Below are 23,148 nucleotides of genomic sequence, written 5' to 3' on the forward strand. Positions count from 1 at the left end.
ATAAATCTAATTATAATGTCAAACCAACGTCATTCCTCTATGGCCATATGTGCTGTGTGGTCTTTGCTTTGCTTGTGGAGTGGTCAAAGAGCATGCCATTCTGGCAGTTGAAAAACGTGTGCAAAACGTAAAGGGAAAAATTAAATGTTCAAAATTCTATAATAATTCAGGTGATGACGTCATGATTTTGCATACATCCTCGGGTGTTAGTCTCACAATGTGCCGGGTTTGAAGTAAATTGACCCAAAGTAAGCACCAAAAGTGGTGTGTAGAATGACCCAGTGTTATGTCAGTTGCAAAATTTGAAAAAGAAAAAAAAACGAGAGCTTCTGTGTTTGTTTGCAACAGAACATAGGGTTTTTTCGCTTTTCAATGAAAATGTCATAGTCGTGATTGCATATCTGCAAAGTTTCAACTCGCTGGTACATGTACATGTATTTCAAGAGATAAAGAGCTTTAAATGATGCACCTTTAATGTCACGTGACTTTTCATCTGATGATGTCATCATTCCTTGAGGTCCATATTTGTCTATCACACAACCCCTTTCAGATACATGTACATTTATCTGCAAAGTTTCAACCCACTCGGACTTGTACTTTTGGAGATAAAGGGCTTTATAGGGTGCATTTTTCATGTCACGTGACTTGTCAACTGATGAGATCATCATCCCATGAGGTCAATTGCCGTCTATCACACATGCCCTTCCAGATATCTGCAAGGTTTCAATCTGCTGGGATCTTTATTTTATGAGATAGAGGGCTTTAAAGGACGCACCTTTAATGTCACGTGACTTGTCAACTGATGACGTCATCATAATATGAGGTCAATTTTCGTGTATCACACATTCCCCTCTAGATATCTGCCAAGTTTCATCTCAATGGGATATTTACTTCAGGAGATACATGTACAGGGCCCTAAAGAGTGCATCTTTAATATCTTAATCATCACATGAGGTCAAAATTCCTCTAAAGCACTCCCTTTTCAAGATATCTGCAAGACTTGAAATGGATCGCACATGTACTTCAGGAGATATAGGGATTTAGAGAGTGCACCTTTCGTGTCACGTGACTTGTCTTCTCATGAGATCATCATCACATGAGGTCAATATTCCTCTAAAGCGCTCCCTTTTCAAAATATCTGCAAGATTTAAACCTGATCGGACGTCTACATGTACATGTACTTCAGGAGATATAGGGCCTTAAAGAGTGCACCTACATGTATGACTTGTCTCCTCATGACGTCATCATCACATGAGGTCAATATTCCTCTAAAGCGCTCCCTTTTCAAAATATCTGCAAGATTTGAACCTGATCGGACATCTACATGTACTTCAGGAGATATAGGGATTTAGAGAGTGCACCTTTCGTGTCACATGACTTGTCTTCTCATGAGATCATCATCACATGAGGTCAATATTCCTCTAAAGCGCTCCCTTTTCAAAATATCTGCAAGATTTGAACCTGATCGGACATCTACATGTACATGTACTTCAGGAGATATAGGGCCTTAAAGAGTGCACCTACATGTATGACTTGTCTCCTCATGACGCCATCATCACATGAGGTCAAAATTCCTCTAAAGCACTTTCTTTTCAAGATATCTGCTAGATTTGAACCCAATTGGATATACACTACAGGAGATATAGTTTTTTAAATGATGTACGTTTAATATCACATGACTCGTCTGCTGATGGCATTGTCATCACGGGAGGTCAATTTCCGTTTGTAAACTTTCCATTCCTAACTACCTGCAAGGTTTCAACCCGATAAGACGTGTACAATACAATATACAAAACAAGTTATCGCGGAAAAGGCACAAATTAGACATTTTATAGATTTGTCCTTGTTGGCATTCCATACAATGCAATCTGCTCTCAGCAGCACGTTCTTGGCCTTTTTTCCTCGTCCTGAGTATACATGTATGCTCTACGCACTGTGAACTGTCAATGTTGCAGGCAGATATTGGGCATCCACACAAACAGTAGCCCATGCACAGTATACTAATGGGATATTCGAGTTGGCAGTTAATATTGTAAGGGGTTTTTTTGGCGACGCCGCTTCATGTGTGTGAAGAAGTACACCAGTTATGCACTTCATGCAGCTGACTCTAATGTTTTAGCAGTCATCTCATGGACAATTCATGCTTATATCTCTTACGGTGGATTTTCTTTATGGAATTTTGAAGAATATAAGAAGTTTTCATTTTCATTTTTTTTTTTTTTCCCGTACATATCCTCCCTGTTGTTTCGTGTTTTTGACCCTGTTCATGTCTGTTGATTGTTGATTTGTCAGCATTCTGGTCGTCGGGTTGGTATGTCGGTCGCTTATGTTGGTTGGTTGGTATGTTCGTCGGTGGTTTTGTTGATCGCTTGTCTAGGTTGTCAGTTGGTATGTTGGTCGGTTAGTATGTCGGTTGTTGATATGTTGGTCGTTTCGTATGTTGGTTGGTTGGTTGGTACATATACATGTATTTATGTTGGTTGGTTTGTATGTTGGTGTAATCGTTTATTTGTTGGCTCTGTCTTTTACTGCATATTTTTTTGTAGTATGTATTATTGTTAATTCGCCTAATCTGTGGTATTTGTTCTTTAAATATTGTACTCTGTGCAATTTTTTAATATTCAGTTATTAATTTATTTTTTTGATGTCAATTTTAACCTCTTATTGTGTATATTGTAAACCAAATATTTTTTAGTCTTTTGACTTTCTATTTGGTATTAAGAAATAAACCGTAAATGATGATGATGATGATGATAACTTCTGGTCCGATGACATCTTCAGCCCCAAACTTCACACACGTGTTGACTGGGTAAAGATGATCATCTACATCATTTTTCAGGCGATTCGGACAAAGTTCTCTATAGACATCTATTCAAAATTCATTTTTTGGAATTTTTAACCTGTCTGTCCTCTTTTGACAACCTTAGATTATATGTCTTTAACATGGGGTCTGACTGAACACATACAGTACATGTACAAATTCTTGGAATTACATGCACCGTGTACAGATATATTTTGTCCCATCCATATTTTCTTCAGGTCAACATCAGGAGTTACGAAAGGCAGTAAAGCGTAAAGCTGGGAAACAGAAGTCTGTCCAGCCAGTCCAGGATAGAAAATATTCAAATATTTTGTCAGGTGAGTATCAAAAATTTACACTGAGCAAATACATGTATAACCTCCACAAGTTGTTTTGGTGACATGTTTCTAGAGATATTTGCATTTTAAGCAATGATACACTTTTCAGGCATGAGAATCATCCACAAATTGGTGAAATTAATACTTTCAGGGAAGAAGATTTGTTTGTGAGGTTAATGTAAAATTAGGTTTTGTATTACGGTCACCTCCTGGGACTGAGGGTCATCCTTGTGCTTTGCTTCACTAAAAGTGTTACTTTATTCTTTCTGTGTGGAAATCATGTGGAAATTTGGGGCCTGATCTGCAAAACTGGCTTATACGGGTACAACGTGATCTTTGTGGTTTGCCTATGCTTACGGAGACATTCGCATAATGTCTGGCTTGTGGGCCGTACGTGTACTTCCCGTTACATGGTACGGTACCCTGCACAGTACAGTACTTACTGTGCAGAAATTGCATGGCAACTAGTTGGCCATGTGCTATTGCAACGTTGGCTGTAGGCCTTCATGTATTTATACTGGGTATTTACATGTATGTCATTGATTGTCAGTGCTGTATGGAGAATATTAAAATGAGAAGCCACTGGCCCCTAGAAAAAAAAGTTAGGCACCAGGTCATTCTTTTGGACATACTGTTCACACATCTGCAAAATGCAAAAGTTATATGTACTACATGTAAATCTGACAAAATATACCGAATCATTTTCGGTCAATTATCCGCAGGACTGACAGGCTTTGAATTTTGTGCTTGTGGAATAAATAAAAAATGGCTACCAGTTATATGAAGAAAAAAGCTGAAAGAAAAGACATAGCATGTTTGTTCTCTTACGTTTGAGTATTTTGGAGCTGGGACCGGACCGGACCAAGGGAAGTTTTGGTTTCAAACTTCATATACATTGGCTACTGAAACAAATTTATTGCACTGGAATCGTGGCATGCATAGACTGCTGAGTGCTAGTGTATTGTGAATACGCAAAACGTTTCAGCTCCCCATACATACTCTATGCAGCATGCAACCACAAATCAGTCAACTTGGGCACCTACATGTAGTACCTGTACGTGCCTGTATGTACCTACATTTAAGCTACGTGTACGTTGCAGTTTTGTGGGCTCATGCTGTGTAGTATGCACATAGTAAGACAGAGAAAGAACCACGTGATCACAGAGACTCATTGTTGGTGCGCGTAGAAGAAAACTGGGCAGCAATTGTTTGTGAAATATGACCGACAAGGTAGGTGACTAACAGGCACAAATCATGGTCGCCATTGACTATAAGAATTTAACATTTGGTCGCATATAATCATTTTTTAGCAATGAAAAAATTGAAAGAACAATTGAAAAAAGTTAGTGGAAATGTCTCTTAATAACCGTCCATTTGCTGTAACCGTCAAAAACAGTCAAAAATTCCTTCTACTTCTCCCTGTACAGTACATAGATATATCACACATGTACACTCATTTGCAAAAGTTTAACCACTTCGGACCGGGGCATTTTTCAACGTTGAGGATGCTGGGCCGCATGACTATCATTTTTTCCGTTTTCAAAATCCTTCAACAATTCATCATTCCATTTAACAGTCGTTTATAGCCGCACGGAGTAATCTTCAGGCACTACTCTAAGTTGACAGGTGACCTTCATTGACACCCGAATATTTCAGCCAGGCCTGCAGCCTTGTAAACAGAGCCCAGATTGTGCGGTGTTATACAACTGTCTTTTGTTCACGAACCTGGCTCAGTGCACTGCTGACCTCTTTTCAATAGGGGCCAGATTAGCATGCAGCAGTGCTGTGTGGCTCATTGCTGCGGTGGTGGAGAGCTTTTGTCCCCGGTGGTAATCTGCTTGCTCTAAATACCCCAAACCCTGGTATACGGTTTCAAAATAATGCTGGATTATCACCACTTTTGAGAGTGAAAAATGCTGGTCATGCCCAGCAGCCTGGTCTTTTGTTCGCAGTACGGTCTTTTGTTACAGGGCCCTGTTTCCTTTGTCCGAGTTCAGAGACCCCGGCCACACATATAAACCATACGGCTCCTATCCCGGAGTCCCCGGCTGGTAGTGGTTAAGACCACCTGGAATTTGACTGGTATTTCTGCCACTGGGCCTGCATAACATTGTGTCATTGACTGATTACTTAACATGATTTTACAGTGGTGCATAACATTAGTGTAGTGTTTTATATACCCATTTGAATGAAAATTTTTGCAAAGGCAGGTCTTGTATGACATTTTGTCTGTAAGGCAGCTTGGGTAAAAAAATGCCAGTCTAATCAATCAGAAATAAAGGAGGGAGCACTGAATATTAGACTTTAACATTTCAAATCATGGAAATTTTGTCAAAAATGCTCAATCAAGGTACCAAGGTTACACATTCAAAATAATCATAAGGTGCCGTGATTATTTGGTTTAAGTTTGGTTTTCCTTCAGGTTAATGCATTTTCTATGGGTGGTCCTGAACTTTTGCAAATGACTGTATGTCACTTGACTGATTTTTGACTGACAATGACTACTGTGTCAAGAATGCATCTTTGCATAGGAGGGTGGTAAGAATCAGCTCTTCTAAACACAAGAGCCAAAGTAAGCAAAAGTGCATTTAGGTATTCATGAAATGAAAATTTTTCCCATTGACGTTATGGTGAGATAACACAGCTACTTGGGAAAGCATCGAATCCCTCATACTTAATGGACTCCAAAAGCTCAAACAGGTATTGGTTACAATTGTGGAACACTTCTGTATAGCCTTGTGTGCCATTGTGTTTATACATTACATGTACATTTTGATTGGGGGAAAAATGACAAAATATGTACTATTGTCTGGCCTTTACATTTTTCATGAACAGCATTACCTAAAGAAATCACCAAAATTTTCATCAAAGGCATCAAGTTGTTAAGTTTACATGTTCATTGCAGAATTTGCAGAATTCACAGATTCACGATCCATAAAGGCAAAATGTTGGTTCACAATGTTTGCAAGTTTTACACTGTTCATAAGGGAAAAAATAAGTCTTTGGTCAGTCTCCGGCCAAGCTTAAACTGACGTTTAAGACCGACCGGCCAAGCACATTTTTATTCCCATTCATAAAGAAGTCAATATACCTGTATGATGGACTCCCAACGATTTTGTTCTAGAAATTTACTTTAATTTTTCTGAACACCCCGTCCACATAATATTATATTCCTTTTGCAAGTTGTCCAAAGAGTCTCCTTATATGGACTTGGCATGCGCATGGTGGTCCATGTGTATACATACTCTTGACCAATCAGAATGGATTAAACTGTCTCGTATCCAGGTGCTACACATGATTTACGCAGCTGGCATTATCAAATTTGAATACACAAGTATTATGAGGTATACACTGGTATTATAAGGTATTTATGAATGATAGTTGATTATTATCCTGAGTCGTGCACCAGGACATTACAATTTGTATACTGTAGTTGTATGCATGTATGTCTATACTGCCTTTCTTCACTGTTTTCTTTTTAAATGGTACATGCATGCACATGTTACTGTCCAGGTACATGTACATGTATGTCAACCTTGGACTCATAACTTCAGTTGTATTAGGCCAAAAAAAGTCTCTGGTTTCTGGTCAAAAACGTCTTTTATTTGGTATAAAGTGATGGCCAAAAGCTGCCAAACTCGATGAATTGACTGGAGTCCTGTTACTGCATAATTGTAATTTGTTTTTGATGAGATGTGGTTGAGTAAGGTGTCAGTAAAGGAGTCCCTCTATTTGACCATACATTTAGTTTGGCACTCTTTTCAGATGATGTCATTTCTGTATTTACATCTGGGAAACAGACAAATGAAGTGGCCGTATGTCCTGTGTACATGTACATGGTGAAAATGCTAGACAGTTAAAAGTGTTGGGGCCAGTCTACTGTATTTTAATGTTGGCTGGCATTACGTGAACATGCAGTCACTGGGGACGTTAAGTGTTATACGTACATCATTTCCAGAAAAAAAATTAGGGTAAAAAAAGCTACATTGCCGCACCACTTTGGGAGCCAGCTCCTGACCAGAAACTAGAGAGCTTTTTTTGGCCTTAAGCTGGTAAGTGGGAATTTTTCCTTGTATGTCCCAAAGTGATATTTTTAATTAATCATGGTTGTATTGGGCTGCATTGCTTGCTAGCTAATTGTTTTAACTTAGGTAAGTAAATAATGATTTGGAATTCTGAGGCAGGAGAGGAAGTACAATCTGGAGGGTGAAGAAAAATACCACTTTAAGTATAAAACTTGCTCAGGGAAGAGAATGCTCTTTAGTTGTTGGACAAAAACAGAATTTTCTGAGGGAAATATAACAATTTTAAGTTTGAATTGTATACTTCTCTCTGTAGTGTATTGATTTGGATTAGAATTAGGGGTTGCTGCAAAGGAAAAATAAGTAAAGAAAGCACAAAGTAACACATTTGCAAATGATTTCTTATTTTTGTTTTAGATTGTGCAGAGTGCGGTGAGGTAAAACAGGAGATATTGGACAGTACTGATGATGCCATTGTAGGTGACATGAATGAACCACTAGAATCCCAGGATGCTGATGAGATCCATACAAATGTATGTGATATTTGATTGAAGTTTGTCCAACCCAGAAAAGGATCCAAACAGTAGTCTCTGTAACATGTGTACTTGTGCATGTATATAAGATAAAAGTTGAGAGAAATGTTATTTAAGATAGGCATGGACGTGCCATAAAAATGCACAAAATTGCATTAGTCTTATGGGTAGGTTAACCACTTGCTGCCGGGTGCTTTTTTTAACCGTTACATGGGCTGCCGGGCAGTATTTTAATATTTTCGTTTTTTCAAAATCTTCAAAAATTCATATCTTTTTTTCTGATCGCCTAAACCCCATAAAATGAGTGTCCCGTGGCAAGTCTGGCCCTCACAAGCAACTTCCATTGACCTTTCGGTTTTGCGGCCACGCCGCCCGCTCTGTATAGAGCCCCATTGTGTGTGTTACATAAGGGCTCGTTTGTTCCGGGCCTTGGCCCAGTGCGTTGCTATGCTGCCGTGTTGCTATGCGGAGCGATTGACGGTCTAGACCTCAGCGTGTAATATGCGGTGAGTGAATGGGAAGCTGTGCCCACATGCACTGGGCTTTGTCAACTGTTCAATGAGAGCGGGCAATGACGGACAAATGAATCATGCTGTAAAAAATGGGGTCTAAAAGTGTGTCTTTTTCGTGGCGCTGCTGCTTGTAACTTTCGCTATTTTTTGAAGCTATTGGGGTTTTATTCTGTTATATATTTTCCCATCTACCAAACTTATATCTCCCCCAAACCACTCTCATATTTTATCTCCCAACTTGTTCATTTTCCCTCCCATAGTGTAAGTTGTAGCTCAAAATGGATATTTCCCTTCCCAAACTTTATTTCCCCAACAATTTCAAGTAAAATTTAGAAACCAATAAAATCAAGTACACATAGAAATACACACACAGACAAATATTTGGAGAGAACTTCTTTTTCTCTTATTTTCTTCTTGTCATTTCTCTTGTGTTTTCTTTTCATTTCTCATTGAAATAGTTGAACTCATAAAAGTAGTATAATAAATTTCCACTCTTTCTAATCAAATAAAAAGCAAAACTCATAAAAAAGACAAGGAATGAAAAGGATGAAAATACAACATCCTCAAAGCAGTACTTTCCAGAAACTTTGTCTATTTTGTCATTTTTTTCAAAGGTTGAAAACATGACCAATTAGTAAAACCATTACAAGGAAATGTGCCACTTTTTCAAGAGATGAAAATACAACATCCTCAAAGCAGTACTTTCCAGAAACTTTGTCTTTGTGTCATTTTTTTTCAAAGGTTGAAAACATGACCACTTAGTAAAACCATTACAAGGAAATGTGCCACTTTTTCAAGATATGAAAATACAACATCCTCAAAGCAGTACTTTCCAGAAACTTTGTCTTTTTCGTCATTTTTTTCAAAGGTTAAAACTATGACAACTCCTAAAACCACCAGTAAATGGCATATTGTTTTACACCAGATAAGTGGGGCATCAAGTCAAAACACACATGAAAAACACAAAATATAGTGTCAATGAAAATGTCCATGAAAGTAAATGTTTAAAGTGTCAATTAGTGGACAGTATGGTACTCCTTGAAGCAGGGGGCGACGCAGAGGGGCTGGTGGCACGTGTCGCACTCGAAGTGTGTCTTCTTTCGCAGACCACGGGAAGTGCAGAGGACACACCGCCGGTGGCGGAAGTCGCCATAGCTGGTCCTCTCAAAGTCTACGGGGAAGTGTCGGCCGACAAAGCGGGAGTTGGTGACTGGTGGAGTATCGTGCTGAGGGCGGTACTCGGGCAAGGGCTCGCCGAACAGCAGCTCACGGACAAGACTCAAGCGGTAGTCGAGGAAGGAAAGGCGGTGACCAACGGCCAGGTACACGATGTAGCTGTTCACCAGCGTCAAGTCGAGCAGGTAGAAGAATAGCTTCTTATACCACTTGAGGGACTTCCAATTTCTCGATGATTTGCCGCTAGTTGGTCGCTCTTGTCAACGCCCCCCCATCAGGGCGTTGTATTCGATGACGCAGGTCGGTTTCAGCTTTTCCTGTCCTGTCTTGCTTGCCGGTACCACGGATGTCTGCCATATGCATGGTGGAGAGCATACAGATGTTGTGCTTGTCTCGCCACACCATGGCCAGGAGAGAACCGCTGACATCCAGGTCGGCCGACCGGGACGCTGTTTCGCCCCGCTTCAGCTTGACGGACTGCAGGTCTTTCGGCATCCCTTTTCTGTTCCCCATGACGGTGCCGACGATGTTGAACTTCTGGTTGTGAAGTCGTCGAAACAATCGGGACTGCTGAAGGCCCGGTCGAGGGCAAGGTTGTAGCCCTTGCCACTTAGGTCGTTCACCAGGTCCATCACCAGTTGTGTAGTTGCTGGGAGATCTCCTTTACTCTGGCCGGTGTAGATTTTGAAGTTGTAGCAGTACCCCGCGGCACTCCCGGTGCTCTGGCACAACTTGTACATCTTGATGTCGAAGTGGGCCCTCTTTCTTGGGTTGTAGGTAGCGAAGCGGAGACACCCGTAAAACTTCAGCAGGGAGTCGTTGACGGAAATGTCCCGTTGAGGAACGTAGACAGTGGCAAACTTCTGAGCAAGAGGGTCGACGACTGGGCGCACTTTGAAGAGGCAGTCGGTGCAGTCATCTGACATGGCGGTGTTATCGTTGAAGTGCAGGGACTGCAGGATGGCAAGGAAGCGATCTCGGGGCATGACGGACGGGACAGCTCATCTTCAGTAGTGGGCCGCTGGACCAGAAGCTATGAAGGGTGGGGTGCTTCGCAATTCCTGTCATTATGCAAAGGCCCAGAAAGGCCTTCAGTTGTCTAGTGTTCAGATCAGTCCATGATCGCATGTGCACCAATGTCGTAGTGGGCCTATGCATGGCATACCGGTTGGTCTCTTGCACTATCTTGTTGTAGAGAACGTCGTCAAAAAACAGTTCAAAGACTTCACTGCAGGTCGAGCTGCGATGTAGGCGGGGATCGACGGCACCACCATTACCGGTGAAGCCGTACTTTAGCGGTGTACTGTCTTCATCTGTCCACCGGAACGGTGCGGCACTGCTGCTGGTTGACGCAGCGGTCTGTGTACGGGACTGTCTCTTACGCTTGGCATATACAGCCAAGGGTACATCACTGTCAATTTCTGTACTTGACTGTACTTGAGCAGGTGACGGCGGTGATGAAGAAGACGAAGAACCTTCGTCTAAACTCAGATAAAACTCTCTTTCACTGGAAGAACTGGACTCTCCGGATATAACTTCAGCCATGTTGTCTGTGCTCTGAATAACACAATACCCAATATGAACACATGTAGCCACTGCACGGCATTTTTATTCTCAAGCAGCGAGGGCCGTGCCCTGTCAGTCAATGTGGCAAGGGCCAGCAGCGCCCAGGCCAGGTCATTCATGGGGCGCAGGTGCATAATGAGCCCGCACAGCCCGCGCTTTGTCTTAAGTGCAGTGCAACGATAATTCGCTGTGAGCGCCCGGCAGCACGAACAAATGCGCTCTGCACAAACAAAACACGGATTACCTCTGCTAATTTCAGCGCTCTGCGCTGAAAGAATACAGGGATTGATTGGCAGTGCCCAGCAGCTCTCAGTGGCTCGTACTTTTATTCCAGGCTTTTATAAGTTCGGTCACCCCGGCTATAAAATAAAGTCCCAATTCTCCGGCCCCAGCAACCCATTATTGCCTTGGACCAATTTATTTACAGCCAATGATGGCTTAAACTTTTTAACTGACAGCCCCAAACTTTTTAAGAAATGCCCAGCAATTTTTTTTTGTTTTATAGTAAAGATCCAATTTCGGAGTCCCCGGCCACGAATATAAGGCCTATGGCTCCGGTACCGGAGCCCCCGGCTGGAAGTGGTTAAGAACATTGAGTCATTTTCACCGTTGCAGTAAAATTTTGACTTGACAAATTTACTTAGCATGTAGTCTCTGTTGCATACTTTCCAGTCTGCACTATGAATGGAGATTTTCTTTAGTAAAGAAGGGTTGTGTTTTGGTGCAACAGTTTGCTGCCTTTGGATTATCCAAACAGCTGTCAATGAACAAACAATGTATGTCACATGCTGCAAACATACATTTAAAGTGCCCTCTTCTGTTTTTGATGTCGTATCATTTTGAACATGAGCACCTAATAAACATACAGTAGGTTGATCTCACTGACCTATTGGACTCTCTGCATGCATTCAGTATTGTCTTAGGCAAAGACATTAGTGCCCCATACACTATTTCAAGCGGACTTTTTTTCCTTTCTGTAAAATGAACGTGATTGTAACAGATGATACAAGACCATCTTATGAAATAAATGTGAAAAAATGGCACAGCTTTCCTATTTATGACAGGAAAAAAGTCAAAATCATGGGCCTCGGTGAAGGCTTGTATCCCCGATATCAGAACACTTATTTAGTATTAATGATGTACAAGTGACCCTGAAAAGTCATGTTGAAAGACAGGAGTAAAACTATGTACAGTGTACATGAATAGGGTGCAAGTTGAATGGTTTGGGCAAGTGTTGTGTAACAGTGGAGGCATGCTCAAAATGCCATGTGATCATGTCCACTCATGGATCCATCCTTCAGGTTTGAATTTGTAATTTTTTGCATTTGATGAAACATACCCAGGTCTTGTGTACTTGATGGTTTCGGACAGAATTGCCTGCAAAACACAGACTTGGCCATGTATTCCTCATGGCTTCCAACATGTCTGTGACATGTATATTCACATTAATTTGTGCCTTGACAAAGCTTGTCAACACGAGGCTAGATTTCGCAATGCCTTGTGGTTGCTGATGAGTGACATGCCTTTAACATGTTTAAGATTTCAGACTTCTTATACCATAGAGAAATATGTTCATATGAATCTATTGTCTGCAGAAACAAGTTATTTAACTTAAGAGAGTGATAAAGGGAAAATGTGGACTGCCGCATTAATTGATTTCAGACTTCTTATACCATAGAGAAATATGTTCATATGAATCCATTGTCTGCAGAAACAAGTTATTTAACTTAAGAGAGTGATAAAGGGAAAATGTGGACTGCCGCATTAATTGCATGTTGCGTACAGTAGCATGTGCTTTTCAGCTGGGCCACGTTTGTACCAATATTGGGTATGGTAGCGGTAGCTTGACACCCATTGGTTAATCATTGTCACTGCCATAGGGATCATTTTTGTTTTCAACTCACTATAATTGTGGAACATAAATTGGTTTTCAAAAAAACTAATTCTTCAGAAGAAAATCAGCTTGTTACAGTGTAGATGAAAATTTGGATTTTTTGTTTAACCACTTCGCGCCGGTGGCAGTTATCAATGTTGGTGATGCTGGGGCAGGATAATTATCATTTTTTTCTGTTTTGAAAATTCTTTTAAAATTGACATCTTCTTTTACTGGCCACTTACACCCACAAGAAGGACTGTCTGGTTTCTACTCTAATCCGACAGACAGAATCTATTGATGCCCGAATAATTCAGCCAGGCCTGCAGCATTATAAAAAGAGTCCAGATTGTTCGGTGTTACGTAATTTCTTTTGTTCACGAACCTAGCAAAGTGCGCTGCTGACCTCTTTTGAATAGGGGCCAGATTAGCGTGCAGCAGTACTGTGTGGTTCATCGCTGTGGTGGTGGAGCGCTTTTGTTCCCGGTGGTAATCCACTCGCTCTAAATGCCCCAAAACTGTGGTATACTGTTTCAAAACAAGGCTAGATTATCTCCACTTTTGAGAGTGAAAAAATGTCAGTAATGCCCAGCAGCCTGGTCTTTTGTTACGAGTACAGTCTTTTGTTACAAGGCCCAGTTCCCTTTGTCTGATTTCGGAGACCCCAGCCACGCGTATAAAGAATACGTGTCTGGTACCGGAAACCCAAGTGGCAAGGGGTTAATTACATGTACTTGTATGCCTATAGAAACTTTCAAAATGATTCGGAACTATGTGTAAAGACTGTTCGACATCTCTTTTGAGTTTCGTGAACTGAACGGTGCATTTTTCAAACATTAATAATTGACCAAGCATTTCTGGACAAGTGAGTTCACTTTTGCTCTGATGTAAATCCAGGAAGACATGGTTCAGGTTGCCAGTTTTTATGTTTAAATTGTGAATACCAAATTTGCTATCTGGGAACATTTCTGTGAAAAGGATTTTTGCTGGATTATTGCCATATACTGACACAGCAATGAATTGCCAAAGAAAATAAAATTTGCCTTAGCAGTGATTAATAAATTCTTGAAATTTTCTGTGCACAAATCAGTGCAACATTGTGCCTTGGATGACATTATACTTCTGCTCATGAATATGCATATTGCATCAGCATAAAAACAAAAAGCATCAAAATATGGGTTAAAATCGCAAAACAAATATTTAAAGTGAGGCTAATTGAAACCCAAAGATGCAATATCAGGGGTTTTTAGTTAAATTTATAAAAATATTTCTATTTCCTGGTTTCTTTAAACCAATTCAGAACCAGGAGAAGTGTTGCCATAACTTTTGTCGATCCTAAAAGTCCAATTTAAGAGTTTAAATTTTGAAAATAATTTTTGTCATCACCTGCACACATGGTGGGCAAAGTCACCTTTTATTTGCTTTGGAAATAAAATGTTAGTTTTTCTATTAATATCTCCATTCTTTATGGGGTTTTGGGATGGCTTACCTATCTCAAAAACCCCACATGCCAAAATGTGTTAAGCCTTTTGAATTCTCCTTGAGGTAGTAAGCATTTGTATACTTCAGAGCTTTGATTTATGACAAAAAGTATGACAAAAATGCAAAGCCAGCACCCTGTGCTTGATTGGTACAATAGTGGCACCAAACACAGCACAATTGGTGACTATTATGTCATTTGTTTGAAGAAGATGTACATGTTGTTACATGTACCTCGTGGAATCAATCCTCACAATTAGTTTACAACATGTAGTTGCTAACCACAGCAGTGGTTATGTGATACATTTATATCTTTTGATTAGACAAGGACCATTATGTTTCCTACCAATAAGTATCTCTAAAGTCCATCATTGTACAAGCTGTCAGTGTCAGTTTTTTCATTCTCATAATTTTCCGGCATTGAGAATTTCTTCTTGTTTTTCCTGATGCAGCTATCAGAGTATTAAGTAGTCTCACACTTCTGCTTCTTCTAGGTGGATTTTGTTCAGTTGGCAGGCCCTACTCTTTGTTGTTGCTATACTTGTACATTGTGCCGAATTTAGGAGCTGCCTAAAGAAAGGATGGAGGGGTATTAAATACGGGCAATTCACAATGCTGTTTGCCACCACAAGTTTCCTGCAGACAGGCCACTAAGTTTACAGTCAACACGCTGCTGCAATCAAGTGCACTTCATATACATGTGCTTTGGGGATATTTGATTGATTGCACCACACAAAACCATAATTTTGACTATGTAACACCCATTCGCAATAAGCAATGTCATATTTTAAAGTTTTCTGCTCACAGTGCAATTAGCATATGAGACTTTGCTGGCTATTTATCCCATGATGCACTGCGAAAAGGCCTCTCCATGACAAAGTCATGATGGTGCACTGCATTGTGGATCGCCTGTGTTGCACATCCTCACCTTTCCCTGTTTGTTTATTAGCCATCTGATGGAGTCCCTCATGAAGAAGTATCCATTGATCCTGTGACCCAGTCGTGGTTTACTAGTAGAGACTCCAAAGACAATCTCTCCAAGAAAGGTAAGAAAAGCTCAACAATCAGAATCTATCTGGGCATAAATGTCCTGCCATATTAAATGATATGTACACCACTGAATGGCCCTCTTGTTTTGTAGTTGATAAATTTTATGTGACATGTACACTGTATATGTATTTTGTTTAAAAAATGTTTTTAATGAGAAGCTCTCAAGAAGTGCATGTATTCGGGAGGAAAGAAAAGAGTGTATTCCATGGCTGTCTCTACTACATGTATGTCCCTGTTGGATTGGAATTTTGTTTGATTCAACCCAGTTAATGTACACGTATGCCTTGTGAATTTTTCTCCTGCAGGTCATAAATGGAAGCAAGGCATGTGGTCAAAAGAGGAAGTTGATATCTTGGAAAGAAACATTGAAGAATATCTTAAGGTACCTTGATCTGTAAAGTGAGAGTACTTCTTTCCCCTCAGACAATTTTTCTTGTAATTCTTTCTCATTTCTGTTGGATAGGAATGGATTATCCTTGTATTTTACTCTCAAACTAATGAACCTCCCCCATTTTACCAATTTTTGATATGTGAACTTTTGAGACTAATTGAAGTAAAAATTCTTGGTCCAGAACCATAGTACTATAAGAACTTTTATCCCTTGGCTTACATGCACATGTAGTTACATAACGTAGACTGTGCTTCTGAAACGTTACTGTCTTGACTCAGATACATCATGTTTTGTAATAGCAAGAGTTGCAAATATATTCTTTTTTAAATTCCAGATTCGAAAACTAGGAGATGCTGTATCAGTAATATTTCAGATGAGTAAAGAGGAGAGGAAGGACTTCTATCGTTCAATAGCTAAGGGGCTTCAAAGACCCCTGTTTGCTGTTTACAGGAGGGTCATTCGCATGTATGATTCCAAGAACCATGTTGGCAAGTAAGTGCCAAATTTTCCTTTATAAGGAAAATCTGAGGGGTTTCATTAAGTTCTTCCACCATAGGTTTAAACTGGTCTTCCTTGGAAACTTATTTGATCTTCCTTGAAAACTTATTTGATCTACAAATATAACCAGTGTTACAGAATGTTTAGCAGCTTCCTAGAAAGACCCTCAGCTTTGTAATAATAGTGCAAATTGCAATTGAAAAGGAATTAAATTAGACATACATAACTGCTTACTCCCTTTTGGTTAGGATACACCCTCAATCCTTCAAAATCCTCCAACTGCCCCCATGAAAAACTTGGATACAGCCTCACTCCTCAAAACCTATGATACATGTATTCTTGAATATGTTCTGTGGAGAGGTGCCCACAGCCTCAATCCTTCAAAATCCTCTGGCAATTGCTCTTGTTGTGTTGAGGCAGTGTATAGAGCCAATGTTTTTCTGTGATCACGGAAAAGGGACGGAATTCACGGAATGGAAACCACTGCTTGAAAAAACTTTCCAAAATTTCCCACTAAGAATGGCTTAAAAAGTTTTAAAAACTTTCCACAAAGTACTACAAATAAAATGCCTACCGAACCCTCTTAAAATGCTTGCTTTTAATTATGCTGGAAAAATGCTACATGTAACTTGCATCACTCCACCACAATTGGGTCGTATGTGCCAGTACTGATACTTGGAAGCACTATGGCGTGCATGAGCCTTAAGTGTGCAGCAATGGCTGGCACAATGGAGCGACACAGTACGGTATGCACATTGGCTGTTCACACTTGCACCGTACAAGCAATGAAATCAAGATGCAAACAATATTCTTATTGCACATGTGGGGACTTCAGTCTGTGAATCTGCATAGATGCCTTGAGGCAAGACTAGTAACGGAAGTTGAAATGATGAAACCGTGGCTGCAAATGGAAGACTATGAATTAAAGAAACCTAGTAAGCTTGGTGTACCATAGCTGAATGGGCCCTAGGAAGTGCTTGATGAAGAGCAAACTTTTCAGTCACAAACATGCATTTTAAAGCTCAGATTTAATGTCAGCTTTCTGAATTTTGTTGTACTACTGCCAAATAAAATGGCGAGTCAATGTCTAATGTTAACATATTTTGGTCTGCTACTGTTGCATGCTAGAACCACCCCATGATTTTAATGTACATGTAATTTAACTGTAATCTGATTTTATACACAAGAAGTGACACTTGAATTGTCTGTTAATTAATCATAGCAAGGTTTTGACGATCGTGCTAGTCGGAAATCAAGGGGGGAAATGCTGTATTTATTGTGTGGATTTTTTGTTAATTTTCACTACAGAAAATTTAAAAAAAATGTTGGAAACATTGCAGAGTATTTCCAAACAATATTTGTTTGTTTTTTATTGGGGGGGGAGTATCGTTGGGTAAACGATTTCCATATATAGTTTAAACTTGCTCTCCTCTTTCATGCTTACAATGGTAGGAAGCGGAATTTGAATATCTGAAGCGGAATTCAGGATTTGGCAATTGGAAATACCCATTTTTGAAATGGAAAATCATTGGCTCTAAAGTTATAACCCCCAACCTTTAGACAATGCATCGTTGGTAATCAGCAGTGCAATTTTTGGCGTGCAGCCAAAATCCTCCAAAATCGCTCCAAGGATTTTGAAGGATTGAGGATGGTTAGGGTTAATACATGTTTTAGTAGCTTTTTAATTTTAAACCTGGAGGGATTTCAGTGCTCCTGAATCAATTACCTCTGGTACTTTTTAAACTTTGTTAAATTTGTTAACAGAACAAAAATTGGGTGCACCAAATCAGCAGACTTGTATATAAACAACTCTGATTGGTTATTCCCCAGGTGGTTTCCATAGCAACCAAGGACATCTCGTGAACATATTAATTGTCAACTTCAGTTTTGGATCTATCAGTATTTGGTCATGTTGTGGCCAAGTAATTGTCTCTCCTCTAGCCCAGGGGCTATGAAATGCATATTCATGAACTTGAGATTTTGACAAGTAATCTCCTGAGAGACTGTATCCCTATTATCTCTTGACATTTAATTCCTCTTGGGAACATGTCAAGGATGAAAACAGTGGTGGGGATCAGTGTGTGTGGGGGGGCGGCACTTAACCCCTTTCAGCCAATGGACTGTAATCATACAGAAATTAAGTTGTTGATAATTAACACAAGCCTTTTCTTTTGAAGGTACACTGCTGAAGATATAAAGAAGCTCAAAGAGTAAGTTTACTGAAACAGCTAACATTAAATATGTACACTCTGTCTGTCATGCATTTTATTGTACAATGTACAGCGTGTACCTACATGAGCTGGGTTTTTGATGATGATTTCCTGGACTGTTCCTCTTCAGTTTGCCACAGATAACCTTGACCCCAAAATGCCTGTGAAACTGTTTTGGGCTTAACTGTACAAAACAATGTTTGTACTGATACCTACATTGTATGGAAAGCCATAAAAGATTCTGTGAGCCCAACATAATCAAACATAGTCATCTTAATTCAGATTATGCCAACACATAAAATGTTGATCTTTTCCCATGCAAGTCTTGGGTTTTTAATTTTGGAAAACTCACTTATGGAAATTCTTTTTATAAGGTACATGTACCTGTACATACTGTAATCAATTATGTGACCATATGCATCTGTAAAACTTGAGACATGACAATGTGTGTTACTGTCCCAGGGAATTTAATACATTTTACAAACATAAATCAACTTTGCTAGTGCATGCCTAACCATTGTGGGAAACTTTCTGGATGGAAATAGACTCCAACATCCAGCTTGTTATCTTTGGCTCTGCAGTAGAAATACACTCACTTGATAAGATAGCTGTAGCACTTTTTAAAGGGGTTTTTACCGAGGTATTTATACCAAGGAAACCCCCTCATAAAACTTTTGAACTGGTATTAACAAAACTACCAATATGAATATTCCTTTCTTCGTTGGTCTGATTTTGAGTTGTCTTTTAAGTCCTAGATCCCACACATTTACATCACGTTGGATCTCTAAAATAAAGGTGTACGACATAACCGAGATATTCTAGTTGTTGGTCTGAATATGTATGATGTAATCAGTATTTTCTTTCATATTTGCAGCTGTTTATAAAAACCTTTTTATGACTAGTCTTTTTAGAAGAAAGTTTTCGAGAAGATGGAATGCTTAATTGACTCAAAATTAGCACCATCACCATGAACTAATACAGAAGAGAACCTTTGTGCACGCTTCGTGCAGAGAACTTACATTTCATATAAGTTTCAATTACAGGAACTAACACACAGTTTTGTGTGTATGCCTTCAGGGAACAATTGAAAATTTCTGTATTTTGCATTTTCATGAGCTATAATATAAACACATATTAGTCTTGGAACTTATTTGTTATTCATGAAATGAAATCTTTGTCAGTTTCCTAAATAAGAATGAGTTTGTGTTAAGTGCTACTCAGTTCCACAGTTTTATAAATGGGTGATTTGTGTCAAACATATTCAAGTATTTTCCTCTGAATTACATCTACAAAACATGCATTTGTAGTGTGTGAAAACTAAAATCTAGAAATCACAGATCAATTTGCCAAATGTGTGCACATGCCCCCTTCCCACCTTTACATTAATTGGGAAACCTCAATTTGTTCATTTTACAGTTTTCATGAAGTATACCAAACCAGAATGTGTCTGTTAGATCTTGATGTCACCAATGACGTATTTTAAGTTTGCATACATTATACTGTGAAGTGCACAATTTATGCATATTTCCAATTTTTGCAAAAGTCTCAAGAAAAAAAGTACTGATGACTTGAAATGAAACAAAGACCTGGCTTGTCATGTGATTAAGATACATCATATATACAGTGTATATTCTTCAAACACGTTTGCACGTTTTAAGCATGATATTTACATGTGTTACAATCATACATTGTTTATTTCTTTATTATACCTGCGATCTGAATTTTACTGCTTGTATTTTTCATGTGTTCTCATCAATCTTGGATATGACATTTGCAATGAGAAGAAAACATACAACCTGGAAGAGAAACAATGTATTTCAACAAGTTTGCATGGCACATGCATGTTAACATGGTGAAAAATTCAGATTTTTGATGATCTTTGACCCATAATTGCCATGTAGCACAAAAATGCTTTGTCCACTGTGTTGCAAACGTGGTATCAAAAGTCACACAAGACTTCAAAGAAAAAAGTCATGAAAGGACAGTTTGATATTGGCATAGGTTGGGGGTGGTCAAATTGGCCGCCTCCCTATCCCAAGTCTGTATATGGTTAAGCTAGTCATCCACAAGTCAAAAGGCTATCCAGGCTCAAGTTAGATGAAATGAGACATAGGCACCCCTTTGCAGTTGTTCATTCCAGTTTTTTGTGGCGTAAACTGTGGTGTGACTGTGTTGTGTAAAATTTTCTATTGATTCAATTAGGATCCTGGATATCAGGTCAAAGGTTAATACATTTAAGTGGTAAGGCTTGAGGTGATTGATGTTTATGGACAGGTTTATGCATTTTATGCAGGTTACGAGCCAAGTATGGAAATGAATGGTGTGCGATAGGTGCTGAGATGGGTCGCAGTGCATCGTCCGTCAAGGATAAAGTGAGGCTACTGAAAGATCACTGCCAGCAAGGTAATTTTAAAGTTGTCAGTGGAGCTAGTACACTGACACTGAAAAAATTTTTGTCTACAAAGTTCATCATGATTTTTCTAACTCAATTTAAGGAAGTGTCTTCTGTCAAGTCAATAGACAAGTCAAGAGAGACAGAAACTGTGATTTCACAGTTATTCATCTGTCAGATTTAGTGAAGGGACTTGAATCCTATTTTTATGTAATCTATGTTTGACTTCCCTCTGGTTTCAGTTTTTTTTAATAAAATCAAATCTAAAAAATACTTTTAGCTTTTGCAAGAAAAAAAGGGACCTCTTTGCTCTGTCTAGTCTTAAAGTCATGCCGGGAAATTCTTTTTCATAAATTAGTTTTGAACATGGTTTTGAGTCCAAAGAAGAATTTAATTATGATAATAGAGCTTTGTTTCAAGATGGGAACATCAAAAAGTTTTTTGTATTTAGTTCAAAGTCTTGGTCACTGTCAGAAGATCTGTAAACCCACTATTATTTTCTGTGACAGTTTTTATCAGGAATGTTTTAACCACTTCCTGCCGGGGACTCCGGAATCGGAGACGTATGCTTTATATGCGTGGCCGGGGTCTCCAAACTGGGACAAAGGGAACAGGGCCCTGTAACAAAAGACCATACTCTGAACAAAAGACCAGGCTGCTGGGCATTATCGACATTTTTCACTCTCAAAATTGGTGATAATCCAGCCTTGTTTTGAAACCGTATACCAGGGTTTGGGGCATTTAGAGCGAGCGAATTACCACTGGAGACAAAAGCACTCCGCCACCACAGCGATGAGCCACACAGCACCACTGCATGCTAATCTGGCCCCTATTGAAAAGAGGTCAGCAGTGCACTGAGCCAGGTTCGTGAACGAAAGAAAGTTACATAACACCGCACAATCTGGGCTCTTTTTACAAGGCTGCAGACCTGGCTGAAATACTCGGATGTCATTGCAGGTCACCTGTCAACTTAGAGTAGTGCCTAAAGATTACTTCATGCGGCTATAAACGACTGTTAAATGGAATGATGAATTTTTGAAGAATTTTGAAAACGGAAAAAATGATAATTATGCCAGCCCAGCATCATCAACATTGAAAAATGCCCCGGCATGAAGTGGTTAACATGTCATGACAGTTCCAACACCATATTGGATAACATACAAACTTGTTCTCTCGCTCCAGTGACTTCAATAACTTTATACATGAGTATATTGTTGAGTATGTGTGTTGCCCTAATTTGACCATTGCTGCTGTTGAGTAACATTGAGAGTGTGAAAAGCTAATGCAGTCAAAAATGCGGCACAGATGATCAGCATTTATAAAGTCTGACTTTGTAAGGCGCTGGTATTATGTTTTAAAAAGTCGGTATTTTTGGCCAGAAATAGTATTGAGTCTGGGACAAATTTGTTGTCAAGTAATACTGTCCAGATGTGGTGACGAATATAGTACATGTATGCATACATGCCCGCGGCCCCACGTTAGATTTTGGAAAAACATGTTATGTAGGGACACAGAATGGAGAAACCAGTGTTCAAGTTCTTGAAATTCGGAAATTGCATTTGGAATTATGAAGTTTGTCCCACTGCTAAAATGAAAGAACACAAAAACAGTTTCTTTATGAAGATCACAGCTATATTCAACCTGCTTGCATCTTGGGTACTGCTTCTACTGGACATTCCTGCCAATGATCTACATGTACGTAACAGTTTTGTTGACGTAATAGTCAACAAGAAAACAACAGTGAAATGTCTGGTTGGACTTTAGATTTGGAATAAGTTTTGCAAAGTTTTATAGCAACATCAAAACCAAATTTTAACATTCAGAACTGGTTCCAATTATGAAAAGAACATACCATTATCTGGAACCCCATCAAGAGCTTCAGAAATGGTCTAAACCCAGCACAGGAACTGACACCCAAATTGAAAATTCTGCTTTGTAGAAGTTGGACCATATATACATGTACATGTAGTAGAATGTGCACTACATTTACATGTTAACAATTCACAACACAAGAAAAGGTCTGTGAAATGGCATATACTGTTGAGTGAGAGGTCATAACTTTGTTTGACAGTTTTTCATGCCGTGATTTGTCTCTGCAGTTATCTTTGTCAAAGTTTGAGGACTCAAGTGTGAGCATACTTTGACTCAAGTCTTTTGATGGAGTCAAGTTGAGCCATTAGCTTGCAGTGATTCAAGTTGAGTCATTATACTTGTTGGGAGTTGAGTCAGTTGGAGTCACCAAAACTTGTGACCAGTGTTCAATGCTTTGATCTCATAAAGTATTGCTGGGTAAAGAAAGTGCTTAACT

At 39.4% G+C, this 23,148-nt stretch overlaps 1 protein-coding gene across 7 annotated transcripts in view; it reads left to right on the top strand.

Annotated features, from left to right (window-relative positions):
- Positions 1–23,148, top strand: part of dmtf1 (cyclin D binding myb like transcription factor 1) — a 95,879-nt gene that overhangs the window by 11,279 nt on the left and 61,452 nt on the right. For all 7 annotated transcript variants that reach the window (XM_087135472.1, XM_022243665.2, XM_022243666.2 and 4 more), the window contains 7 exons: positions 3,040–3,138; positions 7,578–7,693; positions 15,249–15,345; positions 15,655–15,731; positions 16,075–16,232; positions 18,416–18,448; positions 20,742–20,851. In XM_087135472.1, coding sequence (XP_086991598.1) covers positions 3,040–3,138; positions 7,578–7,693; positions 15,249–15,345; positions 15,655–15,731; positions 16,075–16,232; positions 18,416–18,448; positions 20,742–20,851 — 690 coding nt within the window. The remainder of the gene's footprint in view (positions 1–3,039; positions 3,139–7,577; positions 7,694–15,248; positions 15,346–15,654; positions 15,732–16,074; positions 16,233–18,415; positions 18,449–20,741; positions 20,852–23,148) is intronic.

The sequence above is a fragment of the Acanthaster planci genome, linkage group LG04 (genome assembly GCF_054643075.1).
Source record: "Acanthaster planci isolate LZ-2023a linkage group LG04, COTS_SCS, whole genome shotgun sequence".
Taxonomy (NCBI): Eukaryota; Metazoa; Echinodermata; class Asteroidea; order Valvatida; family Acanthasteridae; genus Acanthaster; species Acanthaster planci.